Below are 24,597 nucleotides of genomic sequence, written 5' to 3' on the forward strand. Positions count from 1 at the left end.
CCGCTGAGGCACTGCCATCCCACACCTGCCTGGCTCTCCAGGGTCCTGCTGCTGCCTTCCCCAGCCCACAAAAGGCTGCACAGAAGGCTTGGCCCAAAGGAAGTGATTTCATGCAGCAGATGCATTTGTAAAGTTTGGGTTTTTTGAGTTTGTTGTTTTGTTTTCTTCCTGGTTTTGGTTTGCGTGGGTTTTTTGTGTGTGCTATTTAATACTTCTCACTGCTAACAACATCCTGTGGGGCAGCACTGGCCCTGCTGGGGCAGAGGGGCTGCTTCAGTTCTGTGGGACACAGCCACAGCACCTTCTCCTGATGCCACACACATCACACACAGCCAGCCCCACACACACACACATCACACACAGCCAGCCCCACACACACATCACACACAGCCAGCCCCACACACACACATCACACACAGCCAGCCCCACACACACATCACACACAGCCAGCCCCACACACACACATCACACACAGCCAGCCCCACACACACACATCACACACAGCCAGTCCCACACACAGGTTACACACAGCTTGCCCCATACACACAGCCAGCCCCACAGTCCCCTCTGCCCTGCCAGCACTGACAGCCGTGCTGGCCACTGGGGGAAGGTTCCATTTGCCCCAGACTGGCTGAGCCAACTGCTGCCACTGCAGAGTGTCATGGGCTCTGTCCCTGATCCCACATCTCTCAGCTGAGCCCCAGGCCCAAGCTGGGCCCGGGATCTCCAGCACACCGGAGCTCAGCCGGGCTGAGCCGCCAGCAGAGCATCAGCCTTGCATAATGACTTCAGCATGCTGTTACATTATTTTTTCTCCCCTGTGCAGTTCGCACAGAAGATGATGAGCTCCAGCCTTGCCAGCCAGCTGCTTTTCCTTCACGGTCTGAGCATTAAGTGGCTCATGTGGGGTTTTTAATTATTAATTAGTAGTGTTATTATTGGTGTATGTGTGTGGCTGTTAGGAAATAAAGGTCGATGCCGCAGCAAGACAAACAGCTCCAGGGGCAGTGAGGAGGAGGATGAGGAGCAGTACACCCCTGTGCAGTATGTGCCTTGCCACAGCACCAAGAGCTGTGCCCTTTGCCACGTCCCCGTCCCCGCGGCGCTCGCGCTGCTGGGAAGGAGCCGGGCTCGGCCGGGGCTTGGCTCTGCTCACACCAGTTCATTTTCCTGGCCCAGCCCCACCTGACTGCAGGCCAGCTCACAACAGGCAGGAATAAAAAAATAAAAACCCCAGTGGTGCCCCAGCCAGAGGCACACGGCTCCCTGCAGCCGTGGGCAGGGGCTGCTGGCTGCTCTGGGGGCGTTTGCTGCCTGGGAGCTGGGCTGGTGGCTGGGCTTGGCACAGCCTGGCACCTTGGGAAGGGCTGGGGGCTCGGGACTGCTGCATCACCACTTCCTCAGCCAGCACCCCTGGGCTCTGGTGGCGGAGAGCATCCCTCATCCTGTGTAATTCTGTCCTCTGTGTCCCTAGTACTGAAGGCAATAAAATCCTTCTTTTATTTATTACTAATAACTTTATTATTGTGCTTTTTAATGCCGTTTTCCTTGGGCAAATTACTGGAACACCTGCCATCTCTTGGGCTGCACTGTGGCTGTGCTTGGCACAGTGTTGGCACTGCCCGTGGCACATCCACCGTGTCCCCTTCCTGCTGCTGGAGAGGGGGCCCCTACATGAGCTGCTCACCCAGAGCCTACCAGAGGATCCCATGAGGGCTGGACATGGCCATGTCCCCCTGCCCCAGTGCCACTCTCAAGCAGCCTAAAGCCCTCTGGGGTTTGTCCCCACCTGGTGTGTAAGCTGGCTATCCCCAAACCAACCAAAACCCACCCAAAACAGCCCTGTGCATTTTCATGAGCCCAGAGGGTGAGCCAGAGCCAAAGAAAGCCCCGAACAGCTGCGAAGGTACTGGATCCTTTATTACTGACAGCAGGTAAATACAAGATGCTGGTGGGCAGGAGGGCAAGGGCTGTGCCTCTTGAGGGATCCTGATGGTCCAGAAGCAGGGTGGGCATGAGAGGGGACAGAGGAGATGGAGCGGCACAGGGAAAGCTCTGCCAGCCCCTGCCCAGGCTGCCCAGCGCCCAGCAAATGCCAAGGGGGACTACTTTGGGTTACAAAATGAACAAACAAAAGCCATCTACACGTATTTACAGCATGCCCCTCCTGGGGCCAGCTCCCTCCAGGTGTGAGCCAGGGCTGGGGGTGCACCCGGTCCCCAGAGCAGCCCGGCCGGAGGGGACAGTCCTGGGCATCAGTACCAGCACCAGGGGCTGCTGGAGCTGAGCTCGCAGCCCCATGTACAGCAGGGTCTCCAAGGGGCCTGCTGGCTGTCAGCTGGGAAGGTGGTCCTGAGAGATGGGACATTCCCATGGGACGTGCAGCTCCTCCGCCAGGACAGGCAGGCAGCAGTGTCCCGCTGGGACCTGGTGAGTGCAGCTTTGCACTGCTTCAGGGTGGCTTGCTGGTCATCTTTAGCTAAAAAGGAGGACCCTGGCTGGCTCCTCTTCCCTGGGCAGGAGAGCCGGGCCTGCCCTTCCAAAGGAAAACCTCCTTCCCCTGGGAAGGAAAATCAGAAGCAAGGATACAGCAAAGGCAAAGGGGGTGGTTCTGGCCTGGGGATCGATCTACAATCCGCCATAAAAAACCAGCTTGGAACAAAACCCATCATTTACTCTTCGATTTGTACAAAATAACAATAATAACAATAAAAATAATAATAAAAGGTGCTGGTGGCCCCTGGCTTGCAGTGCCCCACTGTGGTGGGGGGGTCTCAGTAGGCAAAGATGACGTGGTAGGTGACTTGGTGGCCATTGTCCCAGGCGTAGAGCAGGCGGTCCTTGGGGTTATAGTCTATCTGCGTGGTGTAGGCGTACTCGTTCTCAAAGAGCAGCCTGGGGATGATCTGCGTGTTGGTGTGCGTGTCGAAGGCGTAGGAGATGTTGGCGTTCCTCTTGTTGTAGCTGTCCACCGCGTACAGGACCCCGCAGATGACGAAGCAGTTCCCGTAGAAGTTCTTGCGCAGCCCCGTCCTCCACGTGGTCTCCTTCTGCGTGCTGAGGTCGGCGGCGTTCAGCTTGCTCAGCACGATCACCTCCTGGCTGAAGCCCTCGTAGCTGATGGCCGGGTAGATGACCCACAGGCCGTTCTCGTCCACGGCAAAGTCCACGTCCGAGTGGCCTCGCCACCGCCACGGGGTGGCCTCCTCGTAGGCCACGTCGTGCAGCATGGCCCAGGCGGCCACGTAGCGCTGCCTCAGGTCATACTTGATGATGTTGCGCGTGAAGGCGCGGTTGTAGTAGAAGGAGCCGTTGTACACCACGTGTCCTGTCCCGATCCAGCTGTAGGGCAGCTTGTAGGAGTTGCTCCAGCGACCTGCAGGGCACACACACCTGGTTGTGAGACCTCCCCGTGCTGCCATGTCCCCCCTCTGTCCCCAGCTCTGCCTGCCCTCACTCCCTGGCCACCAGCCACAGCCTGGGCTGCCCCACGCTCTGTACCCCCCACACTCTGTACCCCCCACACTGTACCCCCCACACTCTGTACCCCCACACCCAAGAGTGGAAGGTGCCCAGGCAGATCATCCCCCCACAATGCAGCACCAGAGATGGTGCAAACCCACCTTGCTTGAAGTTGTCGAGGTTCCTGAACTCCACCAGGGTGTTCCCATAGTAGTAATTGGTGACGTAGATCCTCTCCTCCCGCGCCAGGGGATCCTTCATCCAGGCTCCCTCGTTGCGCCCGTAGGTGTTCTGGGTGGTGGGCCCCGAGATGGTGGACAGCGTGTCCTTGCAGCGCCCTGTGGGCAGGGGAAGGCTTCTGAGGCCAGAGGCAGGGTGGCCACACTGTCCCTGGAGGCATCAGCCCCCTCCAGCCCTTGCTCACCCAGCAGGTCCCCCAGTCCCTGGTGCAGCAGGACTGGCCAGACCCCACAGACATCTCCCCCAGCCCCAGCCATGTCCCTGCTCCAGCTGAGGCTGCTGCCTGTCTCAGGTCCTCTTTGGTTTTGCTCTGCCCAGCCCAGCCCCAAAAGGTGGGAGGAAACTAGAGTAGGTTCCAGAGTTAATAATCAAACCTGGCACCCCACTGAAGTGCTGTCCACCCCCATGACACCTCTCACCTGTGACCAAACCCAGGTGTGCTGTGCCTAGAAGGACACCCTGCGGGCACGAGCCAGCCCCCGTCACACAGCTGGAGGAGTGCAGGACGTGCAGGCACTCACCAATGATGTTCCTGATGTCCTCCTCCTCCAGGCCCTCCTTTGGGGTGGCAGGGCTGGCCGGGCTGACCGGCGTCGGGGGCGTGTTTGCCTGTACCCAAGTTCCTGGGCTGCTCTCCGTGTCACTCCAGCCTCCAGCGGGGGTGGCCGTGGGCAAGTCCTCTGTGGCTGTGGCCGCCACTGTGCTGGCCAAGGCTGTGGGTAGCTGTGGGGTGCCCTCCTCTGCCAGCCCAGCTGGGGCAGTCACAGACTCTGGGTCAGGGATCAGCTGGTTCGCGGTGTTGGGGTCCGGCGTGGCAGGGGACGGGGACACCGTGGCTGTCACAGCAGCTGGCAGGGTGGTGGCAGCGCTGCCAGGGGTGGGTGGCCACCCCACTGGAGAGGGCTTCCTCACGGGCTCTCCTGCCCTGCTGCTGGGCCTCAGGAGCTGGTCCTCTATCAGCAGGTCCACCGTGTTGTCCCCGCTGAACAGCTCGTCTGCTGCCAAGCACAAACAGGGCTCAGCCAGGGCACCACGGCCCCTGCCCACCCCTGCAGCCTGCCTGGGACCAAACCCACCTGCATCCCCTCCCCACGGCCCTGCAGAGGCTGACAGTGACATCCAGCACTCAGGCCAGTCAGAGCAGAGCTGATGGAAATCCATTCTGCCCTCACCTCCCAGAGACTGGGCAGGATGGAGACCCAGCTGCATTCCCACCCAGCCCCACTCACCTAACCCAGGGTGCCTCAGCCAGGGCATCACTGGGGTTCCCCAGCCAGCACGGGCACCCCATGTCCTCTCCTCACCCCCAGGAGCTCACAAACCCCCGGGGCAGGGCTGGCTGCCCTCACTGCTGAGCCAGTCTGCACAGAGGGGGCATTGTCCTTGTGCCCTGCTGCCCACTCTGCTGGTCCCTGAGGGCTCTGCCCCTGCTCCACGAGCTCTGAGCTGCCTCTCACCACAGCAAGCTGGGATGCCAGCGAGCTATTTCCTTAGCTGCCAGGGATTTTCCATGGAATAACAATGCCACATGCCCCACATACACAACTCAAAGGCTGCACAGCGTGAGGTACCAGCTGTCCCACCTCCCCCTGCTGCTCCCACAGCTTTGCCCACACATTCCCAGGGGATGAGGCACCGGCTTTGCTGCGGGATGCAGCCACCACCCCTCCAAGCACGGCTGCATACCCAACTCACGTGTCTCCTCGATGTCGTTCTCTGACTCGGGGGACTGGGCTTTGTAGTAGGTGACCCCTCGGACGATGGTGGGCTTGGAAGGAGGCCGGCTCCTCACCCGCAGCTGCCTCTGCAGGAGCTGCTCGGGCTTCTTGTCCTCCTGAGACAGGTGCAGCTCCGGCAGGGATTCCACCGAGTTGATCTGCTGGGAGATGGTTTCGTCCTTCAGGAATCTTTCTTCGTATTTTCCCTGGCAGAGACACGGGAGGCTGTCACCAGAAATGGCACGTTTTGGCCACAGGGCAGGTCAGGCTGCACAGCCCCACGCTGGGCAGGAGGATCTGAGCTCCCTCCTTCCTCAGGGTCTCCCTCAGTCCATTCTGCCATGGGAAACCCTCCAGGAGCCATCAGGGTGGCAGACCAGTGCTGCTCCTGCATGCCCTTGGTGCCACCTGCACTTCTGGGGCTCAGGGCTCCCTAATGGGAGCTGTGGGATGCAGGGCAGGCAGGAGGATCAGGGTCACTCCCTGGCATGCCAGGGGCTGGCTCCAGCAGCTGCTGTGCAGAGCGTGCAACATGCACTGAGCTTTCTGAGGGCACCTTCCCAGCACGAGTGGGACCCTCCCAGGCAGGGACCAGGAACCCCCCGGGGCAGGGACCAGCTGCCACAGCTCAGGCCTGAAGGATTTCATCTCATTAACGGGAATCGGAAAGCCAGCCCCAGGGTTGAAGCGGTGCCCATTTGGCTGAGAAGATGGGCCCTGCTGCAATTAGCAGCGAGCAAAGGGGAATATTGGGAAATGAGGTCACTCGGGGTAATAAAAGCCCCACACTCCACTCCCCTGCCTGGCCAGGGCTGGCTCCTCTCCAGCAGGCAGCAGCTGCTCAGCCCAGGGTGGGGAGCAGGGAGTGGGGCTGGGGGCACGGCTGGGCACCCCTGCCTGGGCTCAGCTCTGCCTGGGGCAGGGAGTGCTGGCACAGCACATTTCCTGGTGCCACTTCCCAGGGCCACTTCCCTGTGCCACTTCCCAGGGCCACTTCCCTGTGCCACATCCCAGGGCCATTTCCCTGTGCCATTTCCCTGCCTGCTGACACCCAGTGCACCTGTGGGAGCCCACCCCTGTCCCCACACAGGATCTGCAGAGCAGGGCTGGGGGACAAGCACAGGTTCCTGCCATCCCCAAGAGCTGAGCACCTCTGTTTGAGCTGGAAATGCTGCACTGACTGTTCCCCCCCTGCCAGACACCTCCTGCTGCCCTGCTCAGGCACACTGGGCTGAGGGCAGGATGCTCCAGGAGCCTCCTGGCTGGGATCAGATGAATCAGCAAGAACACCAGGACACCCTGCACAGCGCTTTTCCCAAACACCCTGCTCACATCCCTCTGGGGCTGCACAGAAACTGCTGCCCCAAGCCAAGGATGTCCCCATGGGGACCCCCAGCCTGTGCTGGGTGCCAGGGGCAGGGCAGGGGGTGCTGGTGGTGCAGGGGTAATTGCCTGGCAGGGAGGCAGGGCAGGAGACAGGCTGTCCCTGCAGCGAGCCCCAAGCCCTCTAATCAAGGCTGTGTTTCCCAGCCGGCCCCGCAATGACATCAGCTTTCCAAGCAGCTCAGCCACCGCTGACCCCGAAACCAAGAGCCCCGAGGGAAGGGGGGAGCAGCTTCCCTCTGCCTGCACCGTGACAGGGCTGGCTGTGCAGACACACACGGCTGGGAGCCCGAGGAGCACACACAGGATGAACCCAGCGGGGCAGTGCCCATCCAGGGGACACCCCAGGGCTGGCCAGCAGCAGTGGCACGGAGCTGTACCTCTGGGTGAGCGTAGGCAGCCTCAGCATCCCTCTGCAGAGAGCTCTCGATGTCAGCCAGGCTGCTGGGGAGGAGCCTGGAGCAGTTTTCCCTGCCAGGGCCATCCTGCAGGGCATCCTCCCCGCTGGCCCCTGCCCGCTGGCTGTCCTGTGTCAGGTTCCTGGCCATGCCCTAGGAAAGCAAGAGAGCAGACTTTACCCCACTGAATCACCAGGGATGTTGTGTGGCCCCCAAAGCACAGCCCTGCAGCTCTGTGCTGCCATCCTGGGCTCACAGCTGGGCATTCTCCATGAGGCTGGGCACTCCAGCTGCTCAGGGATGCCCCTGGCTCCAGTGGGGTCCAGGAACCCCATCCCTGGAGTGCAGATCCCAGATTTATTCTTCGCTGCAGGTTCCCATGGAGTGGGACAGTGGCCTTGAGGCTCTCCACCCCCACTTTCAGCCACACTCACCAGCTCACAGAAGGAAAAGACAAGCTCAAACACTTTAAGCCAGCCAGGTGTCCTTGGCCTGTGCAGCAAGTTCATCTTGCACTTTTTTCATCCCGCTTTCCTGGCCTGGCCACACAGTGCCTGCACTCAGGGACTGCTCCTCACCAACACCCTCTGCTCCCACAGAGTCTGGGGGCAGGACAAGAGGCAGTGACCCTCAGAGCACTGCCCTGTGACCAGGAGGGAGCTGGGGCTGGTTCTCCAGCAGGCAAAACCCTTCTCCCCTCTCAGTCCCCCAGCCACAGGCACACCCGGCACCCAAGGGATTGTTGCAGGCTCTCCTCATCACTCCTTGGGCTTCCACACCTCAAACAGCAGCTGCTTTGGATAGCTGGCACATCAGTCACAGCCCTTTAGTGCAGGCACTGCGGGGGATTACCCTGATCCTTCATTTTCAATCTGTCCTGCCATTAATTTCTCCTAAAACCCACTGTGACCCCCATCTGTGACCTCAGCATTGCCAGCTGATGTGACAGCTGTGGGCTGAAGACAAAGCAGAGGAGCTGCCTCACCAGACAAGGCACTCCACGGACCAAGAATTGGGGGCTCCTTCCCTCTACCAACACCATGGGTCTAAAATACCTTGTGGTACTGGAAAGACACCCTCCAACCTCTCCAAAAACAGAGTGGTTATCCCCCAGCCCCCTCCATGGCCACTGAACTCCCAGCCTCTACCCAAGAACACGAGTCCCAGACTCAGCAGGACACTTTGGGGCTGAGTCCAGTGACTCAGGGACTCCCCAGCAAACGTTTTGCTGCAGCAAGCAGAGGAACAGGGATCTCGTGATGCTCTCCCAGGAGCAGCTCTCAACCCCATCCCCATCCTCTGGAGAGGATGACTGATTCCAGCAGCCTTCTCCCATGTAATGTCTGGCTTCTGACCTGCCTGGGGATAACATTTGCCTCCCCCTGAGTGGAGGGGCAGCACCAAAGCCTGGCTGTGATGCTCTGAGGCTGCTCAGCTGCTGCCAGAAGCACGCCTGCCTGGAGGGCCATGCTTTGAAGCCATGCCAGGCTCCAGCCCAGCATCTCAGCTGTTGTCAGACCCCACGGCTGGTGCAGGGTGTGATCCTCCTCCACATCCCCTCCGCAGGAATTCCCGTGCTAAGCCAGCAGCAGGAGGCATTTCACACCTGCCCCTGCATCAGCTGGGCTCTGCCCCAAGCAAGGCAATCTCCTCCTCACCCAGCCTCTCCTGTCTCTCTCCATCCTGCCGAAGCACCAGCAGGCAGCCCCAGCTGCTTTTGCATCATTCTGCAGCCCCACTTCTGGGAAATTAGACCCCTGTGAATTCTCTGCTGCTACATCTCTACAGCTCCATCTCAGGCCAAGCTCCTTCATCCCCACGGAGCTTTCTGTCCCTCTGCCTGCTGTGATGGGCTGTGACCAGAGAGACCAGGCTGCAAAGGTCACCCCAGTGCCACCAGCACTGCTGGCTCTGAAAGCCCTGCAGAAACTGCCTGCTAGGGACACTTTGCTGGAGCAGAGTGCAGTGACAACCCCACCTGAAATATGGCAAAGCCAAGCAATGACTGAACAACACAGCGAGCCACAGGTGGGATTGCAAAGGGAAACATCGGTGCTTTGCTATTTTCAGACCTCAAAACCCCTTTTGGGTGAATTTCCATGCTTGGAAACCCAGAGCTCCCCTCTGCTGTCTCCTTCCTGCCCCCAGGATGGAGCACACACAAAACACTTTGCAAGTGGAATTTTGGCTGTATAAATCATGGCCTCTCAGCTCCTGGCTGGAGGCAAACAGGACTGCTCCACCCTGACAGGAACGTGGAATTACCGTCCCAGATACAGACCACGGGAGAAAACTCCAGTATTTAATCTGGCAACCTGTTTCTCCATAGCTGAGCACAGCCTAAACTGCAAACCCCACACTGTGCTAGCCAAAGAAATATTAAACTGTGTGGAAGTGAAAATTATTTCACTGGAAGTCTGCTCCAAAATAAAATGGAAGGTTGAGGGTTCTGCTCTGTTTTAACACAGGCCAAGACGTAACTTGGTCCTTCAGGAATCCGAGCTCTTGGCTCCCCACAGTCCTGCTGAGTGCACCCCAGCACCAACCTTGAACTGTTCTCCCCCACATCAAACAGCACAAAAGCTCCTGGTTGAGAGCAACCATCACACCAGCACACAAGGAAACCTGAGAAGAGGAAAAACTGAACAGCAGGGATTTCTGACCCAAAGAGGTGCTGCTCCTTGTGAGGCCACAGCTGGGATCCTGCTCCCAGTCTAGAGGGAGAGACTGGGAGAGCTGGAGAGGGTCAGGCGAGGCTGATGGGGTGGGGATGCACTGGGCACTGTCTGTGGTCTGGGCTGGTTCAGACATCCAAGTCTGGTCTGGCTCAGTTTCAGCCAGTTAATGAACATTTCTCCCCAAGCGAGGCTGCTCTGAGTGCACCAAAGGCAACAGGAACTTGTTGGAGGCCGATCCCACCGAGGGCAGGGATGCTGAAGGAAGCAGGACTCACCTCCTCCAGCTTCTCCACCCGCCCCACCAGCTTGGTGGTGACTGAGTGCAGCTTCAGAAGGTCCAAGCCATAGAAGGCACTTTCCAGCATCTCGACGATGGAGGAGAGCTGCAAGGCAAGGGGAGAGCGCAGTCAGGCAGCAGCATGGCTGTAACACACCCCACACAGCTTCCTTCTCCTTTCAGCCAAAAAGTCAAGGGTGATGCACCCACCTGAGTGCAAGAATTTGGGTTAAAAAGCAGGTTTTGCCTTACACAGCCCTGGTCAGAGCTCAGCATGCAGAGCAACCCTCGCCATTCCACAGAGCCTCAGGGCCTCAGCAGCACATTTTGGGTGCTGGGGATTAGCAGCAGAGCAAGGTAAAATGCTGCTCTCTTTGCCAGCTCCAGGCAGGCTCTCCCACGAGCCCAAAGGCTTAACTACTCCACCAGTGATGTGACTGCCAGCAAAAGAGGCAACAAGAAAAAGGCAGCTCAGTTTGAGATCAGACTCTGAGTTCCTGCCATCCTGTGCTCTTTTTCCTGGAACAAGAAGAAACTTGTTAAAAAGTTTTAAAATACTCTCAAATTGCAAGAGTGAAGAAAGAGAAATTCTGTGCCAGCCTGGCAACAGCTGCCTTTTTGCAGAACAATTTTATCAGAGTGATGCTGCCCTGCATTTCACAGACACCCTGTATTTAAGTCAGCCCTGTGCCTGTGTCCTGTCCATTCCTGGGGACAGCAGTGCCCTTGCTCTGCATTTTGTGCAGTTTCTGGTGCTGCTCCATGGAGGACAGTGCTGAACATGGCAGGGCCACTGGGAAGGGCTCCTGGGCCACCTTCCCCTGGTCCCCTGTGTCCCCACACATCCAGTGTGGTGCTGCAAACTCTGCAGCTTGAGCAGATTTTCATTGCATGGGAATTACTGCAGGGTGCTGACATTTTTCTCCCAGCAGCTCCAAACGGGTCAGCAGAGCTTCACAAACATGGGAGAATCACAGGCAGCACTGCTGGCAGCACTCGGAGTTTCCAGCCCGGCCTCTGCAGCCTCCCTGCGGAGCTGACAGCAAAGGAAAGATTTTTTGGGGCCAGATAAAATGGCAGCATGAAGAGACAAGAGCTGTTTTATGGCTGTGCATCCACTTTCCACTGAGAGCTGGATGGAGACGGCCGATACAATGCGCACAGCCTGCCAGACAGCCACTGGAGACCAGAGCTTTCCCTCCAGGCTGGAGAACTTCCATCAGCGCACAAAGGTTGCAGACTGCATCAGCCTCCTTCCAAATGATCCTGAGCACAGCTCCTTGCACTGACTCTGCAACGAGACCCCCCAAACCCATGCTGTGCCTGCAGGCAGCATGCTGCCATTTCACAAAAATAGACCTGAGATAAAGCTACTGCCTGCCAGCAGCACACTGCCCTTCCCCTGGAGGCCACGCTGATGTTCCTGTCAGCTCACTGCTTCCTTCCCTTCACCCAATGTGCACTTGGGCTCTGGCTGGTCTGATGGCCCAGCAATTCCCATTGGACCTTACTAAAGGCACACATGGGGCTGAAACCTTCAGCAGGGAAGCCCAGTGGAGGCATTCAGAGTTTGGTTGCCCTGGGCTATGTTCCTGCTGCCTGGATTTCCCTCTCTTTCTCACCATTCCCTCAGGGACTCATCCTCCAGCCCACCCAAGGGAGGGACCTTCCCACGGCTCTCCCACACATAGAGTGCCCAGAGCTTTTGTGTCAGATCATAAGAAAGTGGTAAAACAACAAAAAATGAGCCTGTGCCCTTGCTGCTGCTGCACTGAGTGATGCTTGTTGGACCAGCAAAGAGAGTCAAACCCTTTGGGGCTGCTCAGGGCTGTGGGCTGGCCTCACTGATGAGTTGTGGGAGCTGCTCCTCATCAGTGGCACAAGAACCGGAGCTGTGTCCTCTCCAACTTCCCAGCTTCTCCTCCATGAAGAGGCTGTTCCCAGAGGTGCCCAGCCCAGGAGGGGCTCTGTGCTTGGCAGGGAAGCAATCCTGCTGCCCAGGGATGGACCCTGGCACACAGAAACTTGTGTTTGGACAAACGCTGGGAGCGCCTGGAGTCCTTGCGCAAGGAGGGGGAGCCGGGGCCAGTTCCTAGAGGACAGCCAGCCCTTCACACCACAGCTGGCTGCGAGCAGCTCCCGCTGGGAAGTGCAGCTGGAGCCAAGGGGCAGCCAGGCACGCTCTGCTCCTCCTGCAGGAGGATAAGGAGAGTGGGAGCTGCTGGTGCAGGGGCTCTGCTGCCTCCCGGCAAGGACCACAGGGGTGGCTCTGTCACCCCGGGCTGTCCCCTCCCCTCACCGCAGAGAGCTCATCACTCTCATCTAAGGCCACGTGGGACCTGCTGGCTTTTCCTCAGACGAGGGACCACCAAAGGACTCCAGACTGGGGCTCCTCCTCCCCTGGAATGATGGATTGTCTGCCTGTGCCTGTTTATCTTCCCTAGCTGCAGGGGCGCTTGGACAAGGAGCTGCGAACTGTCTGCAGTCGGACAAGATGAAACACATCCTCGAGCTCCACATTAATTAGAGCAAGCCCATCGTGGTGGCCTCGATGGCAGCTGCCTTGCACGCCTCCTGCCTTCCCAGTCCAGAGGGATTGAGGGGCACCAGTGCCACCAGCACCCAACCTGCCACCCCAGGGCTGGACCAAGCCAGTGGCACTTTCTGCTGCCCCACACCAGCACCAAACAGGAAAACCCAGTGGGGTCTGCTGCCAGCTGCTGCACCAGCAAAGGGAAGCACCCAGTAAAAGTCAGGAGTACTTAAAACAAACAGTGTCACTTTTGGAAGAGAGGTATATGTTACTAGAGAGATAAAATACTGAATAGTAGAGAAGTGTCAGCATTTAAAACAACAAATCCATCCTGCCATCAGCCAGCTGTGCATCACACCCTGGAGCTGACGCATCAGCAGCTCTTGGCCCATGGAAACCAAAACAGCTTTTTTGCGTGGGTCCCTGGGAGTCCCTCTGTGCAACAGAAAAAAGACCTGGCAGCTGCTGAGCAGAGCAGAGCTGTCCTCCAGAGATATTTAGAGCTGGACAGAGGGCAGGGAGCAGCCCAGTCCCTGCTGGGCTCTCAGCACACAAAGCCACGGTGGACCCCAGGCAGCGAAGGATGAACCGAGTGAATCATCCGCTGCAGCTGCTCCACTCAATCCCTTAAACTGAGCTTGATTCTTATATCAAACATGCAGATAGGAACGCAATTAGGAGATGGTTTAGGATAAAAGGTTAGGAAATGGGGTTTTTTTAAGAAAAAGCTCAGAAAGAAAAATCTCAGAAAGAAGAGCTCCTGGTCCCCAAAGCGCCAGAGCTGAGGTGCTCTCCTACCTTCAGGTCGCTGCTCTCTGCCTCCCGCAGCTTCTTCAGCCTGAAGTCTCCCTCGCAAGGGTTGAGGGCCGAGGGGGGGGCCACGCACGCACACTTGCAGCTGGGTCCTGACGTGATGGTTTCCACCGTGTAAAAATCCTCGGCTCGGAAGGCGCCCTCGTTAATCCTCTGGCAGGCGCCGCGGCCCAGGGGTCTGACCAGGCATTTGCAGCGGCAGTCGGAGCCCTCGGACACCGCCTTCACCTTGTCGTAGTCACCTAGCAGCTGAGCACAGGCCAGAGCAGTGAGCACACCTCTGCCCTGTGCCTGCACCGCCACAGCCCGGAGCTCAAGGTCCACACAAGGACACTCCGGACACCCCGAGCCTCGAGGCAACCAGAACCTGCCAGCCAAGGAGCTTCCAGAGAGCTTTGCTTTTTTTCCTCTGGTCGCTGCCTACAAGGGGGATAAAAACTGGCTTCTTCCAACGGGGTACTTTTTATTCCACTGCGCAGAACGCTGCTTTTATTTAAAATAATTCAAAATTTTTCTGCTCTTTGTGTGCAAAAGACCCCACAAGCCACCTGCTACCCAGAGCAAGACTTTAACACAGGCCAACAGGGCAAGGGCACATTGGAAGAGTGGCTGAAAGCCACCCTATAAGCAGCGTAACCTGGTGGTGAAGCAGTATTTCTGATTAGCCCTATACAATGCCAGGAATTTCCTTTACGGAGATTTGCAGACAGCGCTTCAGAAAGCCCAGGCACAAAAATAACTTTGGCGGTACGTTTCCAATAGTCTGTGCGTTAGCCATTTCCGAGGGCAGATAATAACACACTGCCTGATCAGCCAAATCTAGCAGGAGCCTCCACCGCATCCCACTGGCAGGGAAAGAGCCCGGATCCCTCCCCTCGGCACACAAAGAGGCCCCACCAATTCTCCTCCTAAGGAGTTCCCTTTTTTCTGAGTCCCCACGGAAAAACGATGGGATGGAGTGTGCGAAGTGCTCTCTGGTGGGCTGCGGTGATTTCACCGCGCCCGGGGTGATGAACTTCCTGCAGTGCACGGCATCACTGAGCTCCTCCGAGAATGTACACCCAGCAGCACCGAGAATGTACACTCAGGAGCACCGGAGCGTTCACCCAGCAGCACCGAGAATGTGCACCCAGCATCACTCAGCGTGTGAACAGTATCCTCCAGACTGCCCGAGCCTGCGCTCGGCAGCACCCAGCGCTGTCGAGCACGTACAGCACCCAGCACCCGCAGCACCCCCATCACCCCCAGCACCCCAGCCCTGCCCGCAGCCCCTCGGTACCTGCGAGAGGATGTTCTCCTGGTTGTCCGCCTCGTCCTGCAGCGGCTCTGCGGAGGGCCCGGCCGTGCCGGCGGGGGTGGTCCCGGCCCGGCAGCCGGCGCCCAGCGCGGCCAGGCAGAGCAGCAGCGGCAGCGGCCGAGCCATGGGCGGGCGCGGAGGGGCCGGGGCCGGGGCCGGAGCCGCCGCTGCTCGCTCAGGTGCGGAGCGGGGCGGGGGGGCCGGCCCGGGCAGCCCCGCTCCTCCTCCTGCCCTCCCTCCCGCTCCTCCTGCCCTCCCTCCCGGTCGTCCCTCCCAGCTCCGCTCCTCCCTCCGCTGCTCCTCCGGTCCTTTCCCCTCCCCGAGCCCCGCGTCCTTCCCACCTGCCCGGGCGGGCGCAGGAGCGCCGGGATGCTCCCCAAAGGGCGAACCTGAGCATCCCCGCTGCTGGGTGCCGGGCAGCTGGGGCGGACCTTTGGGCCTGTCTGGCTCCTTCTCCAGCTCCAGGAACAGCCTGCTCTCCATCCTTGAGGTGACAGGGCGCGGTCCCGATGGCAGCACGGCTCTCAGCCCGCACTGGGGTCACGCAGAAGCGTGATCCAAGACAGGCTCCCAGCCATGAGAGCAGAGCTCTGTGTGCTCACTGAAATTCGGCCGAGGCCGTCGGGAAGCGGCTGCGCTCTGGCAGTGCTGCATCCCTGTGCATCTCCTGCCAAACGGAAATGTTCTGGACACGCTGTTCCCAGGGAGAGCACAGCATCTGCTGCTGCAGAGGTGTCTGCGCTGCCCTGACCATGGCTGGGCCTCACTGCAACACAAGGAAACCCGAGGTGCCCTTATGAACACACCAGGGCAGGCCAGCCCCATGTGCCAGGTATGGCACAGACTCAGGTTTTCCTCAAAGTGTGCCCAGGGGTCACAGGCAGAAGTCATACACACGGCAAGTGGCAGGAGAGGACACCTAAGCTGCTGAAGCAAGGCTGAGCACAAGCCAAGCAGCCTCAATCCCTAATGCACACATGTCCCAAAACCACCCCAAAATGTGGTGCCTGCAGCCCTGGCACCAGGCACCCTCCCTAGGGGAGCTCAGCTCCTCCATCCCACCCTGTCTCCCACAGTCACCCCGCGGGGATGGGGCTGCCAGACACAAGGAAAACAGCTCGTGTGGGAGAGGAAGCGCCTGTGGCACAGGGATGGCGAAGATGCTGACCTCAGGATCCGTGTGGGATGGCGCTGTGCCTCCTCTCCCCTGGCCTCCCTGGGAAGGGAAGCTGTGGGGAAGGGGGCAGGGCCCTGCGGGTCCCTGCAGCAGGGCTGAGCACAGCAGAGCAGGAGGGGAAGCAGCCAGGGAGGCTGGGAGGAGAAGGACAGCCAGCTTTTGGCAACTGGAGAGCAGTGGGAGGCGAAGGCATCTCTAAAAGCCTCCCCCCACCAGCCTCTCTCAAGGATAATCGGTCCCTTGAGCACAGGCTCCTTCCCTTCTGTTTCCATGGCTCAGCTTCCCCATCTGCCAGCACAGGCTGTCCTGGGGCTGCCAGCCCAGCGCCTCTGGAGCCCCAGCCCGTGCCCAGCTGGCCCAGAGCACCAGAGCCCCGTGCAGCCGTGGCACTGCCAGCGCTGGCAGAGACACCAGCCCAGAGAGCTGCCACAGCAAACAGCACCTGGGGCTGGGGAGGCCTTTTCCTAATGATCACTTTCAAAGGCTGGGAAAACATAAGGAAAATAAATCAACCATGGTATTTCAAAATTAAAGGGAAAGATTTCATATGTTACTGACATCCCTTGCTGATGTCTTTCTAAGGAGAAGGAAAGCATTTCTGGAGGTATTTAGTTTGGGTTAAAGATGGGTTTAAGCCTGTGCTTTGGGCACAAGGAGAGAAAGTTACAGGAACTTTGGTTCAAGGAGAGAAAGTTACAGGAACTTTGGTTCAGAACAGTCATGTCTAGAGCCTGAACATTCCTCCCTCAAGAAAAAGCCAAGACATATCCACAGACTGAGGAGGACAGCAGAGCAAGAATGTGTGGTTCTGGCTTTTCTGTCTTGCTGATGGAGACTGGCCCAAACTTTGCTCAGAGCAGGAGGCCCCAGTGTCCCCATACGTGACCCCATTCTGTGTTACTGGGCTCGAGCAAAGCCAGGGCTGCCCAAGGACGCAGGCAGACAGTGCTCTTCAAAGTGCAACAAGAAAAAACACCATCAATTCTGGGTAAAAGGGAATTTAACAGTCTCAAAACAGGTGCCTGGAGCCAGACCCCGCGGGATACTCAGGGCTGGACCCATGGGATGCTCGGGGCTGGATCCCGCGGGATGTTCTGAGCTGGACCACGAGGGATGCTCGGGGCTGGGTCCTGAGGGATGCTCTGAACTGGACCCTGCGGGATGCCCGGGGCTGGATCCTCAGGAATGCTCGGGGCAGGACCCCGCGGGATGCTCGGGACTGGACCCTGCGGGATGCCCGGGGCTGGATCCTCAGGGATGCTCGGGGCAGGACCCCGCGGGATGCTCGGGACTGGACCCTGAGGGATGTCCTGAGCTGGACCATGCAGAATGCCCGGAGCTGGACCCGCGGGATGCTCGGGGCAGGACCCTGTGGGATGCTCTGAACTGGACCCCACGGAATGCTCTGAACTGGACCCCGCGGGATGCTCTGAACTGGACCCCGCGGAATGCTCTGAACTGGACCCCGCGGGATGCTCGGGGCAGGACCCCGCGGGATGCTCGGGGCAGGACCCCGCAGATGCCCGGGGCTGGACCCCGCGGATGCCCGGGGCTCGGCCGGTCCGTGCTTTCCCGTTTTTATGGCGAGGGCTGGTCCCGCAGCTCCCCCGCGCGGCACCGCCCGGCCCGGACACCCTGGCGCTCTGGGCTGCGGCTCCTCTCGGCTCCTGGTGATTCAAACCCTTCCTGCCGAGGCCAGAGAGCTCTCCAGGGTCTCTCCTGCTGCCCCGCAGTGGAAGCAGCGCTCCAGGTGTGAGCGCTGAGCAGTGCGGAGGGATCCTGCCTGCTCCTGCTATCACCGCTAATGCACCAGGACACCATCCGCCTTCTTCCCTGCCGAGGTGTGTTCCTGGCTCCTGCCCAGCCTGTTCCCTACCAGCACCCTCAGGGCTTTCCCTGCCAAGCTGTTTCCAGCTGGGTGGCCCAGCACACCCTGGTGTGGGGGCTGCTCCTGTCCCGTGCCCTTCGCTGTGCTGGGCTGCACGAGGTCCTTGTCACCCCACTTCCCCCAGGCTGTCTCTGCAGGGCAGACCAAGCCTCCAGCTTGTCAGTGCAAAAGGACACACCTCAGGTAATTTAGGATTAAAAGGTGAAAGATCCCCATGGCACCACGTGGATGGGACACATCACCTTCCTCGTTATCTGGCCCGGAGGTGGGCAAGGTGAGCTGCAGGCTGTGGTCAATCCTTGCATGCTCCTGGTGTGTGCTGGAGCTCTTCCCACAATCTCCCTGGAGCCTCAGCTCATGTGGCTTCTGCTCCCACGGCCTTGGGTGCCAGAGAGCCCAAATCCTCAGGAGGTGTTTGTATTCCCACTGCATCCTCAGAGGCACTGAGCCTTCCACGGGTCACGGACAGGAACATGTCAAATGTGTCCCCCTGGGCTCCTGGAGGCAGCACCTCTGCAGCTGCCAGGGGCTGGCAGGGAGCTGGGTGAGGGTGTGGGGTGAGAGGTGGCATGTGGCTGGGGTGGCAGGAGGCCACACAGCCTGCCAGGGCCCACGGCAATCAGCGGCAGCCTCGTGCAGCAGCTCCACCAGGCAGGTTTGCTGCAGGCACCCAGGGCGAGGGCAGCTCCCTCCTACGTCCACCTGCTGGAGGAGGAAATCCATCCCATGGGCTGAATTAACAGGCAGGAACACTCGTGACATGACCCTGAGCTGCACAGCAATTTGAGAGGTTTCCCCGCTGACCTCAGCAGTGAGATTTTTGTTGACGTCTGTGAGTCAAGTGACACCTGGGTGAGCAGGCTCATGCTCCGGAAATCATTCCAGGGCTGTCCACAGGAGCAGGAGGCACCACTGCCCAAAAAAAAATCCAGAACAGAACAAAAATATATTCTAAAATATGTCCTGAAACCAGGATTAATAGAACTTTGCAAGAAGGGTTTTTGAAACCAGGAGCAGGCCAGGTGAGCTGCACTGTCAGGTGGGTTAGCTGGCTGGGATGGGCCCCAGCCTTCCCAGGCAGGTCTGCTCCACCTGTCAGAGCTCATGAGAGCAGCTTAAAGCTGGTTTTAGGAGAACTTGCACTAAGCTGAGCTGTGCAGGCACTGATTGCAAAGCTCAGGACAGATAACTGCAGTGTGAGGAAAGTGGACTTCACACAAGTTCTGCCTTGTAATGATACTGTGCTGAAATTCCTGGCTTCCTGTTCCCATTCACCAAACAGTGGCAGATGCTGGGGCCTGCCATTTTCCCACCAGGGTCAGAGACCTTTGGGATTCACCTGGGTTTTCCTACACTTCGAGGGATTCTGTCCTGTGCCAGCACTGGTACCTAGGGAGTATCATGGAAACCCCTGCCCCATGGCTACCCCGTGCATGGCACAGCCAGGAAAACAGGTCTGCCAGTCAGTCCTGGTTTGAACTGCACAGAAGGTGACAGAGAAATCCAGTGGGTAAATACAAGGGTGTGTCCATAGCTCTGATCCCTAACTCACAACCAGCAGCTTCAGGGATGCAGCTGCTCCATCCAGCCTCCCTGAGATGGCAGCTGATTGTACCCATCCCCACTCCACACTGTAATTAACCCTGGCCCCCGTGATCAAGGTGAGGTGCTGCCTTGCTGTGTTTCAAAATACAAATCTCCTTGAGCACGCACATCCCATCCCATTATCCCATGATCCCATCCCATGATCTCATCCCATCCTATCATTCCAACCCATCCCATCCCATTATCCCATGATCCCCATCTCATCCCATCCCATCCCATCCCATCCCATCCCATCCCATCCCATCCCATCCCATCCCATCCCATCCCATCCCATCCCATCCCATCATCCCATCCCATCCCATCCCATCCCATCCCATCCCATCCCATCCCATCCCATCCCATCCCATCCCATCCCATCCCATCCCATCCCATGATCCCATCCCTCCACGCTCCCCTGGCTCCATGCTGGCCTCAGAGCAGCCCTCCAAGACAGGCCAGGGGACAAGAAGGGCCCTCAAAGGGAAACCAGAGGCTTGTGGTAGCCATGGAGCTGCTCAGGGATGAAACAAGGAAGCAGACCCTTCTGTTTCAGTCTCTCAGGCAGAGAACCCCGTTAGATTTCTGGGGAAATCTCCAACTTGGACAAAAGTGAGGCTCTGAGGGCTGCTTGGCTTCAGCTCTTTTGGCTCCAGGGAAAGCAGCCTGGCTGACCCACAGGACTCCCGGCTGTGCTGGCACCCACCTGGGGATGTCCCCCTTGTCATCACCCTGCCCTGCTCTCTCCTGAGCTGAGCCATGGACCTGAGAGGGGCTGTGCAGGGGCTGCTGGGGGTCCACACTCAGCACTGCTGGCAGAGTGAGCATAGGCCAGCTCCAGGACAGTGTCCCACTCCTAGCAGCACTTTTGAGGTGTCCAGGCCACCGTGGTTGGACCCAGAGCTCTCAGAGCAGTGCTGTGATATACATGGGGTAAGCTGGCCCTGACCTTCTTCCTGCAGCAATCAAATCCCTGATGAGCACCTCACTGAGGGATGCATGGGCAGGGGAAAAGGTGGAGGGAAAACAGGGATTAGCAAGGGCTGATAGGAACATGAGAGCAGCCTGTGTCACACGTGTCAGTATTGACAGGTGCCTGGGGAATGGATGAGCTCAGCTCCCCATGCAGGGAGTATTAGCTTGATCAGCAGTATTCAGGGAAGGCAATTGCTCCTGTGGGATGTGATGGGACAGGTTTCTCCAGCAGCCACCACATGCCAGCAGCACCTGTCACTGAGGAGGGCTGGGCAGCAGCGATGCCAGCGCCACCAGAGCTGCCCTGCGTCACTGGGGTCCTGCCCGTGTCCCAGGGAGGGTGATGGGGGAGGTGGGGGTGAAGCCATGCGAGCAGGTTTGGTCAGCCTGGAGAAGAGGAGGCTGAGGAGAGACCTCCCAGCAGCCTACAGCTTCCTCGGGGAAGCACCAACCTCTTCTCTCTGGTGAGCAGCAGCAGCCGAGGGCACAGCAGGGAGCTGTGCCCAGCAGGGCTCAGGATGGATACTGGGAGAAGGCTCTTCACCCAGGGAGTGCTTGGACATTGGAACAGGCTCTGCAGGGAAGTGGCCATGCCTGCCAGAGTTTCAGAAGTGTTTGGGCAATGCTCTCAGGCACACGGTGTGGTTCTTGAGGTGTCCTGTGCAGGGCCAGGAGTGGTGCTCTGATGACCCTTGTGTGTCCCTTCCAGCTCTGTGATTCTATGGAACCTGTTCCAACACGCTCTCTGTTTGCCCCAGGACACCAGCAGCAGATCGCTGTGCCATGGTCAGTGCCCACACCTCACTGAAGGTCCCGTGGGTTTTTGGGGGCCCAGGAGGTCTTTGGGACACCTTCCCACCACCAGCTCCCACCCCCACCACCTCACCTCCTTCTCCCCTGTCTCCTGGCAGTTCTGCAGCCCAGCAGTGCTGCCCTTGAGTCTGGGGAGGGAGACGAGAGCAGAAGCCGGACCCAGCTCCCAAAGTGCACCGAGGATGACTGTGTGCACAGAGGAGAAACATTTCCTGCAGGAATGGCCTGCCCTCATTGTCCCTGCTCATTAGACACCGTGCCTGCCCCACCAGGAGCAGCGGAAGGGCTTTGCTGATGATGGAGATGCCAAGGGCCACCACGTGTGGGTGGCAGGAAGCCGCTCGTGCCCACGAGGCTGAGGTGGCTGCACCTGGCTAGAGCTGCCTGCTGGCAGAGTGCTGCTGCTGCCTGACTCACTGGCCCCATGCCTGCCTTCCAGAGAGGCAGAGGTTCAGCCCCAGCAGGACTTCTGGTCCCCTGCACGTGGCAGAGGATCTCCCAAAGCCCTCTGTGGGACAGGGGATGTGCCAGAGCACCCACCCCCTGCATCCATCATGGGTGTCCCCATGGCTGAGCACCCCAGAGCTACACTAACCCACGTAGGACAGGAAAGGAGAACAGGAGAATGGCCAGCACCAAGTGGGCCTGCAGTGAGCCCAGAGGTGAATCATTAATGCTTTGCTGTTCCTGCTCCAGGAGGCACATCCTGAGCAGGGACCTCCCAAGCCCATGGCACCAGGGGCTGTATCAAACCCCTGCAGGTGTGACCCCAGAGCCATGCCCTGGCTGCCAACTTCTTCCACTCCAATTCTCTGACCTTGATGCAGTGTTCCAGCCCAAACAGGGCACACTGCCTGCTGACCTGTGACACTGCCTGGCAGCCAGCCCAAGCCCAGAGGAGGAGCTGTGCTCAGAGCTGGCTTCCCACCCTGCTGAGCTCCAGCACTTCTGCTGTCACACACACCCGAGTCTTGCCTCCCACAACATTCATTCTGCGCTTCCTTCCAGCCCAGACCCAGCTGACAGCACATGCCTCTCCAGACAAGAATGCCACAGCAGGAAGAGCCTGAGTCAGCCCAAGAGCTGCCCAAAGCCAAGGAAGCCATGACCTGCTCCGAGGTACCCAAGGAATTCAGGGCAGGGATGGATGCAGCCCTCCCAAACCCCGAGCTGCTGCCAGGCAGAGTGTGGGTAGGCAGAGTGAGGATCTGCTCTGCTCTCAGTGCATTTTGAGGCCATCAATGAACCCCTGGAAGCCATGCACACATGTGCCAGGGCTCCACAGCAGCATCCCCACAGCCCTGCTGCTTGGGAATGATTTACCCAAACCATCACAGCCAGCCTGGCTCTGCTGGCTCACCAGGAATGAGGCACCTTCTGCCCAGGTGACAAAGACACCAAATATTGCTGCACCCGCCGTGTCCTGCCTAGAGGGGAGCCAGGCACGGTGACTCATGGAACTACCAAGGGACACAGCTCCCCCTGAGCCAGGCTGAGCTCACCAGAGCTCCTCCTGGACAGACAGAAGGCCCAGCCTGGAGCTGTGCCTCATGGCACACCATCTCTGTCTTCAGCAGCTTCTCCTGCACCTGAGAGGTGCTCAGCATCCATGCTCAGCAAGGGATTTACCACTCCTACTGATTCTTCTCACGGCTTGTTCCTGAGCTCATCTCCCAGTTCCGTTTTTGATTTCTCCTCTGAGCACAGCTGCGTTTTTCAAAGCAGTGCTGACAATCTTCCCTGACCCTGGGGGCAGTCTTGGCTCTTACAGTTTGTGCATTCTCATCAAAACCCACCCAGATCCAGGGTCCTCTTGGCTCTTCCCTGCTGCCAGACAGGTCATGATGCTGCATCCCTCTCAGAGGGGCTCCTGCTCCCTGTTCCTCACCCAGCTCTCCAGAGCTGGGTCTCTCCTCTCCCCACTCTGGGCAGCTCCCCTCCAGGACTTTCAACATCAAGGCTGCCATCCTCTAAGCCTGGCTCTTTCCAAACAATCTGGCTGTGTTACATCCACCTGTTTACAGGGACATGCCGGTCCCTGTTGTTCTCGTCCATCCCATCCCTTCCTGGAGAGGCAAAGGTCACAGCTCTGACACGCTGATCTCAAGCTTTCTCCTCCCTTGGCCAGGGCTCAGGTCCACCCACCCTCCTGTTATCCATGCCCTACATAGCTGAAAGCCAGCTGAGCTGAAAAGCAAAACCCAGACTGTGTTTGGAGCAAGGCAACGTGTTTGCTCACAAAGGTGAAAAACCAGTGGCTCAGGATGAGGCACAGCCACGAGATATCACCATCAGCTGATTGTGCAGCGAGTTTTCACACTCCAGACCTGCCCTGGAGGTTCTCTGGAAAGCTCCATATCCAAGGATCACACAGAGCAAGCTCCTGTGTTAGCAGAGCTGCATGGCAGCCACTGCCAGCTCTTCCCTGCCCCAGCTGGGATTTCTCAGCTCCGGGCAGGAGCTGCTTTCATTGCACAGAAATGAAAATCCAGCTGAAAGGGATGAAGCTCCCTGTTCAGCTGTCTGCTAGCCAGGAGCAGGGCATGAGGAGCCATCCTTCCCTGCAGGCCAGCACATCCCAGCACTGGCCAGCTCTTCTCACAGCTGGGTGCTGGGAAGCCAAAGCTTGGGAGCAACCAAAGCTTGGGAGCAGCCACAGCTTGGGAGCAGCCACCTCCTGCCCTTTGGGCAGTCCCTGTTTGGAGGATCCAGGCCCCACCTGTGCTTTCAGGGCAAAACACAAAACGTGGGAAGTGTTTATGGTTCCCATCCCACAAAGCACCCCCATCCCTTGGCTCCAAAGACATCCAGCTCCTCACATGGAAGAGAGGGGCAGAAAGTGAGGTTGAGCACAGCCAAGTCTTTTTTTCTACAGAAAGGTATGGAAAATAATGCCTGGGACCTGTGACAAGTGCCACAGAACCATGGGGCACCTCCTTCCACTGAAGAGCATTCCTCTGGAGACCCCTGGGCTGGCTGTGCCTCTACAGCTCCTGCAGCACCAAACCTGTGGGACATCACACGTGTATCCCATCTTTTCAGGTCACTCCACGCTGGGGGGCTCAGTTTGTGCTTCAGCACCTTCTGTTCCTTCTCCCTGCCCCTCTGAGCAGGCAGCTGAGCCCCAGGTCTCCAGAAGCCACTTTGCACCCACACCAAGCACAGCCAAGGGCTGCAGGGATCCCTCAGGACTCCTGAATCCCACACGTGAACAACATCCCAGTGCACCAAGGGCCACCACAGCAAGGGAGGGGGAGCTCAACCACACAGCAGGACAGAAAGACACATCTTCTCTAACCCTGAGCTGCACATCCTCAAGGGAGAGCTACAAAGAGCTTTTAAGATGAACCAGAAACAAGTTCAT

General features: G+C 58.7%; 1 protein-coding gene across 1 annotated transcript; it reads right to left on the reverse strand.

Annotated features, from left to right (window-relative positions):
- Positions 1 to 1,899: 1,899 nt before the first annotated feature.
- Positions 1,900 to 14,925, reverse strand: OLFML2B (olfactomedin like 2B). Its single transcript, XM_033067827.1, has 8 exons — positions 14,782 to 14,925; positions 13,488 to 13,751; positions 10,155 to 10,262; positions 7,184 to 7,354; positions 5,398 to 5,626; positions 4,224 to 4,700; positions 3,624 to 3,800; positions 1,900 to 3,376 (listed from the first exon to the last, which is right to left on the reverse strand). Exons 1-8 carry the CDS (start codon positions 14,923 to 14,925, stop codon positions 2,775 to 2,777), a joined length of 2,172 nt encoding a protein of 723 aa, XP_032923718.1. The 3' UTR covers positions 1,900 to 2,774.
- Between the last annotated feature and the right edge of the window lie 9,672 nt (positions 14,926 to 24,597).

Source organism: Catharus ustulatus, chromosome 9 (genome assembly GCF_009819885.2).
Source record: "Catharus ustulatus isolate bCatUst1 chromosome 9, bCatUst1.pri.v2, whole genome shotgun sequence".
NCBI lineage: Eukaryota > Metazoa > Chordata > Aves > Passeriformes > Turdidae > Catharus > Catharus ustulatus.